This window comes from Capsicum annuum, chromosome 3 (assembly GCF_002878395.1).
Source record: "Capsicum annuum cultivar UCD-10X-F1 chromosome 3, UCD10Xv1.1, whole genome shotgun sequence".
Taxonomy (NCBI): domain Eukaryota; kingdom Viridiplantae; phylum Streptophyta; class Magnoliopsida; order Solanales; family Solanaceae; genus Capsicum; species Capsicum annuum.
In genome coordinates, this window is record NC_061113.1 from 234311966 (window position 1) to 234328371 (window position 16406).

Consider the following 16406-nt stretch of genomic DNA (forward strand, 5'->3'; position numbering starts at 1 on the left):
TTTAGTACTTATATTCAGTTTTGTTATTTTGATACAGCATTCAGGTTTATTTACAGATTTAAATCTTATGGCATATGTTTCCGCCTATTTTTTCAATCATTACAGTATTTATTACACAATTATTGCAGCAGGTACCGTCATGGGTTAGCTTGTGGTCCTTCGGGATTATGAGCACTGTATAGCGTCTGGGGTATAAACTTGGGGCGTTACAATTATGTCTCCACAAATGTATGTTTTAGTGGCGACTCGGTATTGTCGTCTCAAATAACTTTTAGCTATTAAAGTACGTGCCAGGCACCCATAGTCGTCTCTAATACTATATTGTGGTGACTTTCAGGGCTTTTGCAGTGACTTTTATTGCCACTAAAACTTAGATTTCTTATAGTGGATCCTAGATGTAGTAGATTCAAGGGATGTATGATGGGTAGAGGAAACAAACATAATCTTCAAGATAGGAAGGTTTATGACTCTATCAGTAGAATGTATAGAAGGTAAATGATAAGGCATAACAATGGCTGAAGTGGTGGTAGAAGAAGGAGGAGGGGGAGCTAAATAAGCAAAATTAGGAGCAGAAATTGGGGGAAAGGCATTGAATAAGTAAAACTGGGAGAAGTAGATGAATGAAGAAGTGATGGGGAGTTTTTAGAGAAGGTAGAATGAGAAAGTGGACATAAAGAAGGGATGGAATAAGGGTAAGGAAAGATTAGTTCATGGAATACTACATCCCGAGAATAGAAAATCGAATGAGTAGATAAATTCAATAGTTTGTAACCCTTCTTGCCAAATAGATACCCCAAAAATATAGAAGAAATTGCCCTTTATTGAAATTTGTTTCGACCAATTTTAGGCAAAGTAGCAAAGCACAAACAACCAAACGATCTCAAATGGTCATAAGAAGGAGGGGACTGATGTAGTTTCTTAAAAGGTGACATATTATGTAGTAAGGGAGAAGGAAAACTGTTAATCAAGTATGTGACTGTTAAGACACAGTCACCCCAATACTTCAAGGGTAGCTTGGACTGAAAAACTAAGGCTCTTGAAGTTTCAAGAATATGCTTATGTTTTCTTTCCACTACACCATTTTGTTGAGGCGTATGAGGAATAGAATTTTGATGTAGTATACCATTTTAAGCCAAGAATTTAAATGCTTCATGACTGTCCCCCAACTCAAAAGCATTAACAAACCTAAGAATTTGGATGTGTGTTTTAAATGAATCTTAACCATGGAAATAAATGCCTTCAAAGTGGAGAAAGCATTAGCCTTGGAAGATAGAAGATGGGTCCAAGTGACTCTAGTATAATCGTCCACTAAAGTAATGAAATATCTATAGTTATTGTAAGTGGTAGCATTATAGGGGCCCCAAGTGTCAACATGAACCAATTGAAATGGTTTAATGAAGTGAATGGAGCTATCTGGGAAGGAAAGTCTTTGTTGTTTAGCCATAGGACATAGGCGCACACGAAAGATTGTTTAGAAGATAATTTATCAGATAAATGTGGGATGAAGTGCATTCTATGAAATGACATGTGGCCAAGTATTTGATGCCAAAATAAATTATTTTTATTAATAGAAGATGGAAAATTACAAGGGGTAATAGGAAAAACATTATTAGAATTACAAGTAAAGGTACTAACAGAATTAGGTGAAGGTACAGTAATAGATTCAAATGGAAAAATAGTAGCAGGAGCAGATGTAATAACTGAAGAAGTAGGCTGGAGTGATGATGTTGAAAAGGAGGGATCTGGAGATGTATTTGGTAAGGATAAGTACTCTTGACTGAGTAAATACAAACCTCTTGCAGCTTTACCAAATTTCAGTAGCTACTTTAGAGATGGGGCCTGTAAGAAATAATTTGTTTTGGTAAAGATTGTATAACAATCAAATTGATCAATGAGTTGAAATATGGAGATTAAATTGAATTGAAATAAAGGAAAAAGTATCATATTATGTAGAATCATATCAGACCTAAGAAACAAAGAACCAATAGATATGACCTTAACTTTGTATCCATTAGAAAGAGTAATAAGAAAAAGAGTAGGAATTGGTTGAAGATTATGTAGTAAATATTTGTGGGGAGTCATGTGATTAGCTGCCCCGAAATCTAAAATCCAAGAATACAAACCTAATTGGGAACTTGCACACACATGAAAACCAATAGAATTTTCCACGGGGCTACTAAAAACACTATTAAACATACCTACAAAATTTGCAAAATCAAAAAATTCTGCATCTGGTTGTTTAGACAAGTGAATATGTTCACATGAAGCCATAAGCTATGGATAAGGATCACTGTGAGACCCATAAGAAGGTAAAATATGGAAGAAAGAGTTGTTGCTTGTAGAATCGGTAGGAGAAAGACCAATTTGCACATATACTGGAGATTTCTTACCATTGTTGAACTGATAAATTGCAGGGTAACCATGTAGTTTATAACGTTTGCTCATGATATTTCCTTGTTTTTTGCAATATCTATAAACCAAGGTATTGGTAGGTGGATGCTTGGACTCAAAATTGATCCTCTGGGGATAAGTCCTACCACCTCCATGAGACATAGGGAGACAGTGCCCGGGAGATGAATATGAAGGCCCGGAAGAATCATAATAAGGGTAAGGCCTTCCTTGAGACTCATAATTGACCTTGGAAGAGTAATATCTTCCAACATTTTGAGAAGCGCCCTAAGGTTGTATCTTACATTTATCATTATATCTAGATGATCCATGGAAGGACATGAATTCAGTGGTAAGAGTGGAAGGAATGGAATTTTCGTTTTGCTTTTTATCATGATGAACCATGGAATAAGCCTTACTAAGGCTGGGAAGAGGATTCATCATGAGAATTTTAATTTTGCAAGTAGAGTAAGTTTCATTTAATCCACCAAGAAATTGGAACAATTTTATTCCTCAAAGAATTTGGGTAAAGCACCACAAGTGCAAGTAGGACCTACATATGCTATGTTCAACTCATCCTAAAGGTCCCTAAGCCGTGTAAAGTATGTAGCTATATCTAAAGAACCCTGAGTGGTGGAAGCTAGTTATCGTTGAATTTGAATATATTTGGACCCATTAAATTAACTAAACCATTCATTTAAATCCTCCCAAATCTATTGTGCAGTATTAATACCAATAACACTCATAGCAACATTCCTAGATAATGAGTTAGTTATCCAAGCTATAATCATATCATTACATCTTTCCCAATATTGTTAGTAAGGAGATTCAGGTATATGCCTAGTATTTCTACCAGTGATAAGGCCTAATTTATTCTTAGCTAAAAGTGAAATTAACATGCTTTGCCGCCAGCTAACGAAATCAATTCCATCAAATGGTGAAACAATAAGTTGAATACTAGAACTGTCAGGTGGATGGACATAAAATGAATGATATAGATTAATAGTGAAGGGAGTAAACCCTTCAGTAGATGTAGAAGCGTTATTAATCGGAATAGACGAATAGCCACTCATAATTACATAATGAAGTCAACAAATTGGTAGATTGGAGACCTATTTTAGTGAAGGAAAGGAGTTACCTTTCTTCTTCCGAAACCTTAAGAAGACTATGTCTTATTCAATAATGGGATCCGTCGAATTCCCCTTGAGAACGGCACAAATCATAACTATTACTGATTCTCCAAAATAAATACAACCACCATAACAACAAAAAAAGAACAGACTTCAGCTAATCTATCATTGTATACAAATGCCAAAAAAAATCCATGGAAGTGACATTCCAGCGACGTGAAATGAAAATTTCAGCTCGAATTCTCAAAAAAAATCAACGAGAGAGAAACGAAAACGATTGAAGGGTAATACCGATCGAAAGAGAAGATGAAATCGAGTTAAACCTTACTTTGATACCATGTTAACTAATAAAATCATTCAAAATCAAGCAAGGTATAGAAGATGATAATCTAAACTAGAGACAGAAAGAATAAAATTGAAAATGTGAAAAATATCTTCTTGCCCTTTTTCTAGATTCTTCTTCAGTATTTATCTTTACAACAACAAAAATACAAGTAAATGAAAAGTAATAAAATGTGTATTAAACTATTTGGGTCGGGTCTTCTTATCAGGTGGGTCATCCGGATAGACAACGTTATTGTGTGAAGCCCACATATCATAACAAAACCCCTTTCCATTATTAACTTGTGATGATTTATTTTACTCGTGGAGATAATTTACATCGTTCCATTGAAAAAATGCAGTCAGTTTTGGTCTAAGATAAAAACAAAACATTTCCTTAAAGTTACAAAAGAGTTGAAATCAATTATATCAAACAAATAACAAAAATAAAAAGATGAAATTTTATCAATTCTGTTTTTTCTAAAAAAAAAAAAAAAAAAAAAAAAAAAAGGCACTTGAAAGAATGTAGTTCTGGTGTGCTCCGGCTAAAAAATTAACTTATTTTGTCAAATCAAATTTTTTTGATGGTTTGAAGTGGGAAGTCAGACTAGAGCAACTTCGTAAGAGAAAATTCATAAGTTGTGTGGCTTTATTAATATAAAATAAATTTAAGTTTGATTTTCCTATATAATTTTACAATATTTAAATAACTTTTTGGAAATTTAATCCAATTTTTTGCTAATGGTCTGCTATCAAACCTAATACATTACACACTTTAAAATATGTTTAATTTGCTGTTATGGTGAGTTGCACTATTCATGTTGGTCTAGTATTCAGTAAGGGGCCGGAAAGATCTTTGAGATAATGGTTCGCATGTCATGAAAGATAAATTAAAAAAAAAAATAGGTGATTTTTTTAAATTATTTATCTAAATTTTGATGGACACAATTGTGGGTTATCTGTATCCTAGTATGAGGATTAGCAGGTATGCAATGAATAACTCACAGTTAAGAGCTTTTGTAATTCGATTTGAATCAATTTCCCTTTAATAAGAAATCAAAGTAATTAAGTCAATTTATCTAATATCAAACTGAATTAATTAATTAAAAATCAAAATAAAATAAAATCAAGCCAACTCCAGGAAGTGTCGTTTTCCTTTCTTCAGATTGATTCGATTTTTGATTTTATTAAAACAAATTATTATCCATAAATACCCGTGTTAGCTTATATGAGATCACCACGAGTAAAAGGATCAGGTTCTTTACATACAGAATCAATAAATAACAAGATACAAATAAAAATGCTGAAAATAAAGAAGACACAATATTTATGTGGAAACCTCCTTATTTGGGGGAGGGGGGTGGGGGACTACAACCTGTCTCAAAAGATTTTCATCGATCTCCGCTATCTCCAAGCCAAAAGTATGATTACAGACTCCAATAATCACAAGGATTAAATTCCTAGTCATAACCACCTTGTAACACCTCTATTACAAGTATAGTGGAGCGACTTTACTTCACCCTTTCAATCGACTAACTCTAGTTGAATCCCTAGATAACTTTACCCACAAAAACAGATTTCATGATGTAGAAAACTTGATAAAATAAAAGTTGAATCGAGTAACTAACTTTAATTTACGCAACTCATCTTAAGAACACAAACAAAACTAATACCTACAATCCTTTATAGCTCACTCAGGAAATCAATATAGAGAGAATGAACTTTATCAGGTCCCTGTTGACAGTGAGCAGTGATCTTGAATGCTTTTGCTTGAGTGGGTAAATCCACAATTTCAAAAACTAGATTTTCCTCTTATCACGTTTGGCTTTTATACTAGAGAGCAAAACTTAAACAATAATATGTCCACCTTGGAAAGGCCAGCCGTTAGTACAACGCAATTTCACCAATCAGCTGCAAGAAAGTATTGTTTACAGTTGTGCATAAACGATAATAGGACAATCCAACAGTTGATGGACCAGGTTTCTTCGTTGAATTTGTCAAATCATCAAAATTAAAACTACAAGACCCCTTAATCACAACAAATACAAACTAGTCTAGACATTACACTCCCTCTATTTATTTTTACTTATTCACTATACTAAAAAATAAAAATAAATATTCAACAATACTTATTCAGTGTAAAAAATTAAAAAATAATTTACTATTTTATATTCATTTTATCTTTATTATTAAATATTATTTGTTGATGTATAATAATGATCACATAACTCAACATACCAACGCTATTCATTATCGAATGTATTTTCTAAATCATAAATTTAACAACAAAAAGATCAACCTCAAAAGGATCACGACACACGTTTGCCTTGTCATTAAGACAAAACTTAACAAGAGCTGACACAGCCAACAATGCATAATATTTGGTCCACTTAGACAAATTAGTAGATAATCTATCATTTATTAGAGAATAAACTGAGGCTCCAGTATATTGTGTTTATAAGTAGATATGGCACAATTTATACTAATTCATGTCTATAACTAAAAAAATCTACAAGTTAATAGATAAATTTTATTGCGTTAGCCAAAGCAGCTGAACATTTTTCCTCTCAATATTCTTGTCCACTTTGCTAAGGAAGAGTCACTTAGTGTGTGGGACTGAAACTTTTTGTTAATCAAATAGCAGTTTAAGGTAAATGTTTTTTCTTTCTTTCTTTTTTTCATGCATATTACTAACTTTTTTATTTTTATTCAGTGCAAGTGTTGTTTTGATAGTATATACTCCTTGAAGTAATGATGGAACTTTTTGCCTATATCAACTGGCTTGACTACCAAATTCGAAGGGTAAACAAAATAATACTATTCGAATTGCAGTAATAAAATGCAGATGTTTTTTAGATTTTGATGATTTGAATGATAAGAAAAACCCTTTTTCTCAATTTTATGAATTATTTGATAATTATCAATTATTATCAGAACCAATTTTAGTATTTTGATTGCTCTTAGTAGCTATCTTAATCGAGGCCTTGATATCTCTCTTTTTGGTCTGATAAAAAATGAATAATATTTCGATTAAAATATTTTATGTTGAGATTTTTGCTATACATAGAATATTATCTTTTCTTAAATAATTATTGACACAAACATTTTGGGCATATAAAAAATGCTGTGGCTGGACTATTTGGAATTACAAGAAAATTTGAAGTTCTTATCTACTTGGAGTTGGAGGAGTAATCTAGAAATAAATAAATTACTTTTATTTTAATAATTAATCGATTGATGGTAATAATAAAAGATTATCTCTGTAACATTTTTAAATAATGAGTAGTCATGAAAAAAAATCATGTGTGTGTTTTTCTTAAAATCTATTTTCTCAATTCGAGGTCGTCTTTTTCTTATTTTTAATAGTTAATAAAACGAGATTAGTTTCACTTGAAAATTTCAATCTCTCTGAGTCTCTTTTCCCTCCTTAATCCGGTAATAAGCTTCACTCTCAGAGTTAATAATATTTATACCAAATAAATTTAGATCAATAAAAGTAGATAGGATAAATAAATAACTTTCACTTTACTTCAGCCAAATTGTGGTCAAATTACAGTAATACTACAACGACAACAACAATAATAACATACATTAGACTATTAGTGTAATTGCACTGTAAAATCTAAAGAAAATAAAGTATTCCTAAATTTTACAATGACTACTTCATAAAGTTTAGAAAGATCATTTTCAATATATCCTCAACTTATTTTGTTATGGTAACAAAATAATTAAAAAAAAAAATAGAAAAATCAGAAAGTACACGAAAGAGAAATCTTGTGTGCAAATGTTGTGATAAACAAGCATGTCTAAAAATAGAAATATAACCAAAGCACTGCCGATGTAGCTTACGTCTACAATTTGTAATCTCCTAATATTACGGTTTGTTATGGACTGAAAAGTACTGTAACTAGTAGGCTGTTTGACTAAAATTATAAAATTTACCTAATTTCAAAAAATACTTTTTTAGTATTTCTCGAAAAAGTAATTTTGGAGATAAACAGCTAATTTATAATAACTTGTGTTTTGAGAAAATTTCAAAAGTGCTTCTGCAAGTCTTTTAATTTTTGAAAATAGTTTATGCTACTAACATATATAACCTAGCAAGCTTTAGCGCAACTCAACCAAATTCAAGGAATATCACTAAAATAAACACTTATTTTTAAAAAAATAAAAAATAAAAAAACTTTGACTAAACACCTTAATTTTTGTAATCACGCACTTTCGACTTTTTAAAAGTTTGGCCAAATAAGTTATTATTGAATAAAGAACTTTTATAAGCATTGCAAGAGCCACTTTATAACATAAATGATTTAACTTTTAAATTCCAACATGTAGAAGTTAATTAGTTCTATTTTTAGAAATAGATTTATACTTATAGTAAAGATTTTGCCATACAAACGACCGTATTTGTACCAATACTTTGTATGTCACTGATAACATAGAATTCATTAATCTTTAAATAAAAAAGACACACGTTTGTGTCTCATTAGTGAATATTACTTGTACCAGAATTCTGTTTCACATATTTAATTGCAGTTTATCAAAATTTAAAGAGACGTACACAAAAACTGGTTGAGAGCACAAACTGGATAAAGTGCTAGTTAATTAGGACTCTCTTTATTTTCGATACAGCTAATGACTCTTCTGTGGAAGTATCCATGTAATTATTATTATTATTATTACTAAACCCCCCCCCCCCCCCCCCCCCCTCCTTCCCAGTCTCAAAATACTTGCCTGTCATATTTATCTAAATATATTTATTGTCTTAAAAGTTCAAGAAAAAATTAATTATATTTTTCTCATTTTATTCTTAATTGTGCTGAGTATTTTTTAAACTACCCATTACAAATAGAGAGATTATTTCTTACATATAAAAGAAAAAGTCTTACCAATTAAAATAAATGTCTCTTGATTAATCTTTTACATATAAAAGAAAAACACAATAAATATTTTAAAACAGAAGGAATAATTGGCATGAAAAAAATAGTACTCTATCTGTTCACTTTTATGTGTTCAGTATTCATGATATTCGGAAAGATATCTGCTCATTCGCCTTGCTCGCAGAGCGGTATACCGAGAAAAAGAGACTTGTTGAAAATCGCCGGTTGAGTTTGTTTATCCAACTAAAAATCAATTTCACTTTTACTTTATTTACTTCAAAAGAAATTTATTTATTTTATTATTTTATCCTTGACATTATAAATAACTCATTTTTCAAGTTTATTGAAATTATATACCTATTAATATATATTATAATAAAATATACATTTTATTTATGACTTAAAGTCAAAGTGAACCGAAGGAGTAGTAATTAAAACTTTGATCACAGTAATTTAGGTATGTGGCGATGAATAAAGTGCATGTATTAATATAGGAGATTTCCCCAACAGTTTTATTTTACACACGTGGTTAATTTTAAATAGAAATAGAAAATCGTAACCAATATGTATTTTCACACAAAGAATTCACTCTACATTCAAGTTGTTGCTGGGATCCAGGAGATCACTTGTATATTATTTCTTCAGCTTTTCATTATATTTTCCCTTGAAAACATGGAGACAATGAGAAAGAAAAGACAACACACCAAAGATTGTGAGTTTACGTTTTGCTCTCTAGCACTTTTCTCTCTATATATTTACTTTAATTTTGTGTAGCAGAAAGAAAAGGGAGCTAGCAGTAGAGACATGGTGATGAAGATGGAGAAGATAAAGAAAAAGTTGAATGGATCAAATGTGTTGATAGGAATGTTGACAGTTCAAGTGATAGCAACTGGATTACAACTTCTTTCAAAAGTGATATTAAGTCATGGCACCTTTGTTTTTGCCCTCACGACTTATCGTCATGTCGTTGCTACTCTTTGCATCGCCCCTTTTGCTTTACTTTGGGAAAGGTTCGTTTTATTACTTATCTTCTATGTCGCTCACGGCGTGTCGGATTCTCCAAAAAGTGGCGTATTTTTTAAGAATCTGATACGGATCCACACAACTTAGCTTATCTTCATCTTCATTTTTCTCTTTGAGATTAATGTATACTCATGTTCTGATTTTTTTTGGGTGTAGGGAGAGTTTGAAGAAAGTGACGTGGTCAATATTTTTCTGGCTGTTTATGATAGCATTAACGGGGTAAGTCGTTGTTTGTTAGTAGGACTGACAGTAGATAGTATGGTATTAATGGATAACTAAAAAGGGAATTAACAAACCACGTACGGGAACTTGAGCCATTTCATGACGATACATACATACATACGCTCTTCATCTTGCCACCTTTCTCATTTCATGACAAATGTCTATATTTTCCCCCTTTTTTCGCATTACTTTGCTGGTTTTTGGTTATGGATTCTTCAGAGTTAATTTTTAAAGAGCTTAAATTTTGTGCATTGTTCAGTTACAAATATTTTATATTATGAGGTTATTCAATTATTTACATAAAATTAAAAAAGGAAAAATTAGGTAAGCTGCAATAGCAAGTCAAATTTGCCTACAATGTAAAATAGTTTATACAATGACAGTGCACAATTGCAGGTTATCCAATTATTTACATAAAAATTGAAAAAGGAAAAATTAGGTAACCTGCAATATCAAGTCAAGTTTACCTATAGTGTAAAATATTTTATACAATGACAGTGCACAAAACTTAAATTTATTTTCAAATACTTTTCTCTTGTCAAAATTGTTGTCACTTTTAGCTTTTCGCGAGTTAGTTTGATTAAAGTTTTAAAGCTAAAAATACATTAGACTAATAAAATATTCTAATATTAAAATTTAGATATTCAGATGCTATATGAAAAGTACTGTAAATTAATTTTTTTCCATTTTTTTTTATCTATTTTTTTATGTATAAAAAGTATATCTTAAATGTTGGTCAAAGTTCGTACGATTTGACTTTCGAAAAGAAAATTGTGACAAGTATTTTGGAAATGAGGGAGTATATATTTGATCATAAACTTTGAACATTTGATAGTTCGTGATTTTCACTCACAAAACTTTAATTTTTTTTCAAATAAAATGCATGTAAAAGTGAAGTCTAAACATAACTTTAAATTTTTCGAGTTTCACTTTGAAAATCTATGATAAAATGAAGCATTATTTTTTTATGATTGTCTGAGAATTGAGATAATCACAAATTAAGTCGCTTCAAGAGTTCCATGAAAGTGAACTTGCGCATGATCTAAGACAATGCTCATAATCCTTTTAACACTAATTAAACCCGTACTCATGTTGTTTCAAAGTAAATATATGTAGAAGTGTATAGTGTTTTGATGCTTTATTAATTTGCACCTTTTGACTCTTTGTACTTATGAACCACTCAGTAAATTGTACGTGATTCAATTCTAAGCACGTTCATGAATCACACAACTTAAACAAGTTTCGTGTGAAATTTGGTTAATATTTGGAAATGGAAATATGTACTATACATAAATGCCATGAAGTTGACCACCTATACGAAAAAAGCCATAACTACATCTGTATTCGAATTTCATGATATCTTTTGTTGTTTAAATGGTAAATTAACCATGTTATAGACATTTATTTTAGGAGACTTTCTTCTTCTTTTTTTGGGTTAAAATTTTAGGAGACTTTCACTTTCATTTCAACCGTATTACTATCTTGTTAGCTGTCATTGTCAATGCAATGATATCCTTAATTCATTAAATATTAACTGTGACCTCTGATGTGACAATAAGCTTTGTTAGGCTTGCATTAATTATGTTGGACTATTGGCTATGAATTAGGACTTACTAGCTACTGTTTCATGTTGATGAGAGTGTGACACAAATTAACTCATGAAATTATAATCTGCCTAAGTAATTAATTTGGATTGATTATTGACGGTCTATTTATTTGTTAAAGAGAGAGAGAATTTATCGGATATGGCTAGAAAAATACTTTTACTATTGGTTGTTGCTCGTTTGAATTTTGCTCAAATAATTTGATCGATTTATTTTTAGGTCTAACCAATACAATTTCTGCTTTAAGAATTCTGGCTAAGGATTTCACACCTATGTCACAAATCAATCAGAATATTTATGCTACAGATGAATTATAGTCGTCCTCATGTGTTTGAGTTTATTTCCGAATGATTATAATGACTACTCATTTAACTTGAGCAATGCATGTTAATTTCCATGAGAAGGTGTCGTATGTACTATTCTAACTTGACATCTTTCATATTTGGTAAAACCTACCTAACGTAGGACTTATTTTACATACCATATGATATGATAGATTTATGGTATTAGTAATCACCATCTTAATTACGATTAGGTTGGGATTTAGGCAGGCATCTTTTCAACTATCAACTTGATCGATCAAAGCCTACTCATTGCATCTGGATGCTCATTTAAGCTTTACCATAAGTGGTAATCCTACGTTGTACTGTTTGATTGGCTACGGAATCATAGGCGAGTCTATCATATAAACGAATTCACGTGAACCAATAGCTTTTCAATTACGAAGTAAAGAGTGTACGTTTTAACATCCATAATGGTGTCCATATAGGCTTTTATTCATAGGGTTTTAGGTGAAGTTGATCAATTGATGGGCCGATCAACTTACTAATTAGCAAACCTTTATGGACGGACTAAGCCCAATAATATTTCAAATACAGTCCAAAAGTATTTTCTTGATTGATCAGTATTCCTCCTCTGTATTTCATTGCTGACAATACATATGTAACTTCATTATGTATGGTAAAACTGCCAATGTAACAGGATCATCATGGCCATGGGACTTTTCTATTATGGCCTCAAAGACACAACTGCCACATATGCTACTAACTTCCTCAATCTGATTCCAATTGTCACATTCATCTTCTCAACTGTGTTAGGGTATGAAACTAAAACTGAACATTCCTCATCTTTAACATTCAGTTCTGGACATGTAATTTATATCGATCGAGTTAGTTTCATGTCTTTAATTTGTTTTAGTTCTTCGTTGTATACATATGTTGTAGTATGGAAAGGCTAAGGCTGAAGACGAAGATTGGTAAAATTAAGCTTTTAGGTGCAATGTTGTGCTTGGCTGGAGCATTGACAATTACTCTTTACAAAGGGAAAGTATTCTATATCAGTCATAACCACAAGCATCAAAATATTTCCAAGGCTAATGAGAATGTGGTTCGTGGAACTATATTTTTGATGTGTAGCTGTATGTCCTATGCTTGTTGGTTCCTTATACAGGTAAGCTGGTATCTAAACAAGGTTCTTTAGTTTGTAATTCATCATATTATACCTTTCTTAACTGTATGTGTGACAGGCCAAGGTGTCCAAAGTGTTCCCATACAAATATTCTGCAACATTTATTGTAAGCATGATTGCAACTGTCCAAGGCGCGATTGTTGGAGTATGCATAGATAGAAGAAAGGCCTCTTGGAAGCTGGGATTCAATTTGCAGCTAATCACTATCTTTTACTCGGTAAGTGTACTTATTAGAATTCTAAACTTGGAACTCATAAGGTTATAAATCCTAAATCTGCCTTTGAAACTTATAAGTGCCTGTATATTATGGTAGGGAGCATTGGCAACGGCAGCAACATTCTGCTTCATATCATGGACAGTTACAAAAAAAGGACCAACTTATCCTTCTATGTTCAATCCTCTGGCTTTGATTTTTGTTACTATCGCGGAAGCTGTCTTACTTGGTCAAGAGATGAGTATCGGGAGGTAAACATACATACGATCTTTCATGTAATCATAATAAGTACTAGCTATTTTGTACATGTTTAATCAATTGCCTACATTTATCAATTACCAAAATTTAATTTTGTAGCTTGCTTGGCATGTTTCTGATCATTGTGGGATTATACTCTTTCCTGAGGGCAAAAACCCAAGAGCTCACACAAATTGGATTACCAAATCCAGGGGATGCTGAAGCACCACCACCACCCGAAAATGGAATAATAACGCGTACTAAGAACATGGAATTGCCAATTTTAGCACTCGAAAATGCTAGATTTCTACCAACACCAGTAGAAGTTGCTCCAGCTCCTATCGAAAAACAAGAAGACAAAGACGAAGAAAAACAAAGCATATGACATTGTCCGCTGCCAATGCTGGGCCAAATATGGTCCAATTTTGTGCAGCAAGAAAACTATATTAACAGAAAAAAGATTGTGATGCTATAATTTTTCTTTTTTAGTAGGAGTGTGCTCTAAATGATGTTGAAGATTCTGGAGGGACCAGTTTTGTCCATTCGAATACTTGAAGAGACACTAACCATCAGGTGTTTTGTATTGAAACACTAAATTATTAATGAAGAAAAGGCATTCAATCTAATGAGTCAACTTGGTTCGGACTTGCGTCCTACTATCTAATGTAGCATGTCAAACTCCTTTTACTTAATTTATTTTTAACTTTGTCAAATGACAATACAATTAAGACATTGATTGATTAATTGATTAATAAGTTGAATTAATACAATATCGGGTAATCACATATTGAATTCGTAATTTAAGTTGACTTTCTTGGTGGAATCTTCTTTGCTATTCTTGGAAACCTATCTGTAGAAGATATTGATGCAATAACCGGTGTATGTGTTCTCGAAAGAACTCCCGGGGGAGAGTGGGTTTTTTTGGACTTTAGGTCATCTTGTGACCACTACTTTGATTTATGCGATTTATGCCGCATGTAAGGCGTAAAGATGGCAAGGAGTTCTTTCCTAAAGGAGTATTTAACGCTTCTCCAATCCTCCGAAGACATGATCAATAGGGCACTAACAACCGTTTGACTTTGGCACATGAGGCGGCGGGTTTGGTCAATCCGGATAAGACACTGAGATGAAAGATGAATCAAGCAAGAAAGGCAGAAAGGGGCCGCTTTCTCGAGTGAGAGTTCTTTTTTGGAGTTAGTCTGACTATCCTCATTCTAGTTGGTAGGCGTGTGAGTAAAAGGGTAGTAGGCGAAATTCTATGAATTGAATGGGACTTCAGCTTCAACAATTGTATCCTTTCTTCAGCAAATAAGGTGGAGTGGGCAAGGCAGAGAAGACAGGAAAAGACTAGCTCAAACTTCAGCATTTCCATTACCTGCTCCAGTAAAGAAAGCATTTCCAGTGAATAAGAACTAGAATTGTTGAAGAAACTACTAATCTAACTATCTAACTGCACTGATCGGGGTCGATCTAACTGACCCCTTTCTTCACCACACCCAAGCCAGAGGCTGGGGAGAGCAGAATAAGGTGAAAATGGATACCACTCATCAAGAGCTTGGTTAAGTGTCCAAGACCGTATGTCTTGCTGGTTGGATCTGACTCTGAACTCAATGATTGCAATTCAAGAAGAATAAGAAGAATTGCTTAAGTAAGGTAGTCGCTTCTTTTTTTCGGTATACCGCTCTGCTCGCAGAGCGAATGAACAGAAATCTTTCCGAATATCATAAATATCCTTCGCCCCTTATCTCCTCATCTTCCTATTTATAAGCCACAACTTACTTCGACGTTTTCAATTTCCCATAGAATCTCCGGAGCTTTCCTAGCCTCTATAATTTTCTTTTTTTATCTTCTTTGTCTGAAAATAGGTTTGATTTGCTTCACCTATGAGAATTTCTACCAATTATTCTTTTATTCATCAAAGTTCATCCTAATCTCCGTCTAGATTACTGCCTTAACCCTGTCCTATCATCTGTATAATGGAGTTAGTCATTTTTGTTAGTCAATTTCACCACATCTAGAATCTACGCTAATATGTAGCCCAAACTGATCGAAAAAACCTGTCAAAATATATTTGTTTATTTTTGTTTGATATGATATTTATAACCATAGAAAAAATTATTTGATAATTAAAAAATTATTTAAAAACAAAAAACACAGAATTAAAAAAGAAATTGGGCTATTTATGTCATGGCCCGTTTCTTAGCCCAGTTTAGTCCTAAGTAATTTTTGGGCCTATTTATTAAGAAAAAATTACACAACACCACAACTTATTTTTACTAAATTACATAAAATCCCTATCCTGTTTATTAATAACCTAAATCTTTTTTAAGAAAAACACTCGGATAAATTCACAAACACGTAAATTTTTAGATGCATAATTTTAATTTGTATCTCCCTTTTGTCTAGTTAATGTATTATGTATCTCGACCAAATAGTTTTAGAAATGGACGTAACTCAGTAATCAAAATAATGTATCTCGACTTCAAAATTATGTATCCAAATGCTAATTATGTATCTGAGCAAAAATAGTGTAATTAACTATTACATTCTTAAGTTGAAAATTACGCATCTCAACTTCAAAATTATGTATCTGGCTGCTAATTATGTATTCGGAAATTGCAAAAGAAGAAATTATTTATAATTTAACAAAGAGTAGAGATATGTAGTAATTAGAGGTAAGCTTGTTGAGATTTATGTAAATTTTACATTTATTAATGGAGTTCGACTCGCCAAAATTCAGCCCAACTTGTTGGTTTTATACCTATAATACAAACCGTTTAGCAGGGAATCAGCATATATATTTGTGGTCTAGCATATGAGCAATCCTTGAGGTGTCATTGTCATTTGAGAGGTCTTAACCAGAAGATAGAGAGATACTTTTATAAGTTATACTTAAGTGGAATTCCTTTATGGTCAATAC

At 32.2% G+C, this 16406-nt stretch overlaps 1 protein-coding gene across 5 annotated transcripts; it reads left to right on the plus strand.

Annotated features, from left to right (window-relative positions):
* Positions 1-6346: 6346 nt before the first annotated feature.
* On the plus strand, positions 6347-14112 carry LOC107862971 (WAT1-related protein At5g64700). Of its 5 annotated transcripts, none has more exons than XM_016708697.2 (8): positions 6347-6489; positions 9497-9729; positions 9899-9961; positions 12550-12666; positions 12792-13017; positions 13094-13252; positions 13349-13500; positions 13607-14112. In XM_016708697.2, the coding sequence occupies exons 2-8, from the start codon at positions 9524-9526 to the stop codon at positions 13869-13871; spliced, it is 1188 nt and encodes a 395-aa protein (XP_016564183.1). In that variant the 5' UTR covers positions 6347-6489; positions 9497-9523; the 3' UTR covers positions 13872-14112. The 5 variants fall into 5 exon arrangements, with proteins under 5 accessions (XP_016564183.1, XP_016564184.1, XP_047265499.1 ...); XM_016708698.2 differs by lacking the exon at positions 6347-6489 and adding an exon at positions 9239-9347; XM_016708696.2 differs by lacking the exon at positions 6347-6489 and adding an exon at positions 9281-9431.
* Positions 14113-16406: the final 2294 nt, after the last annotated feature.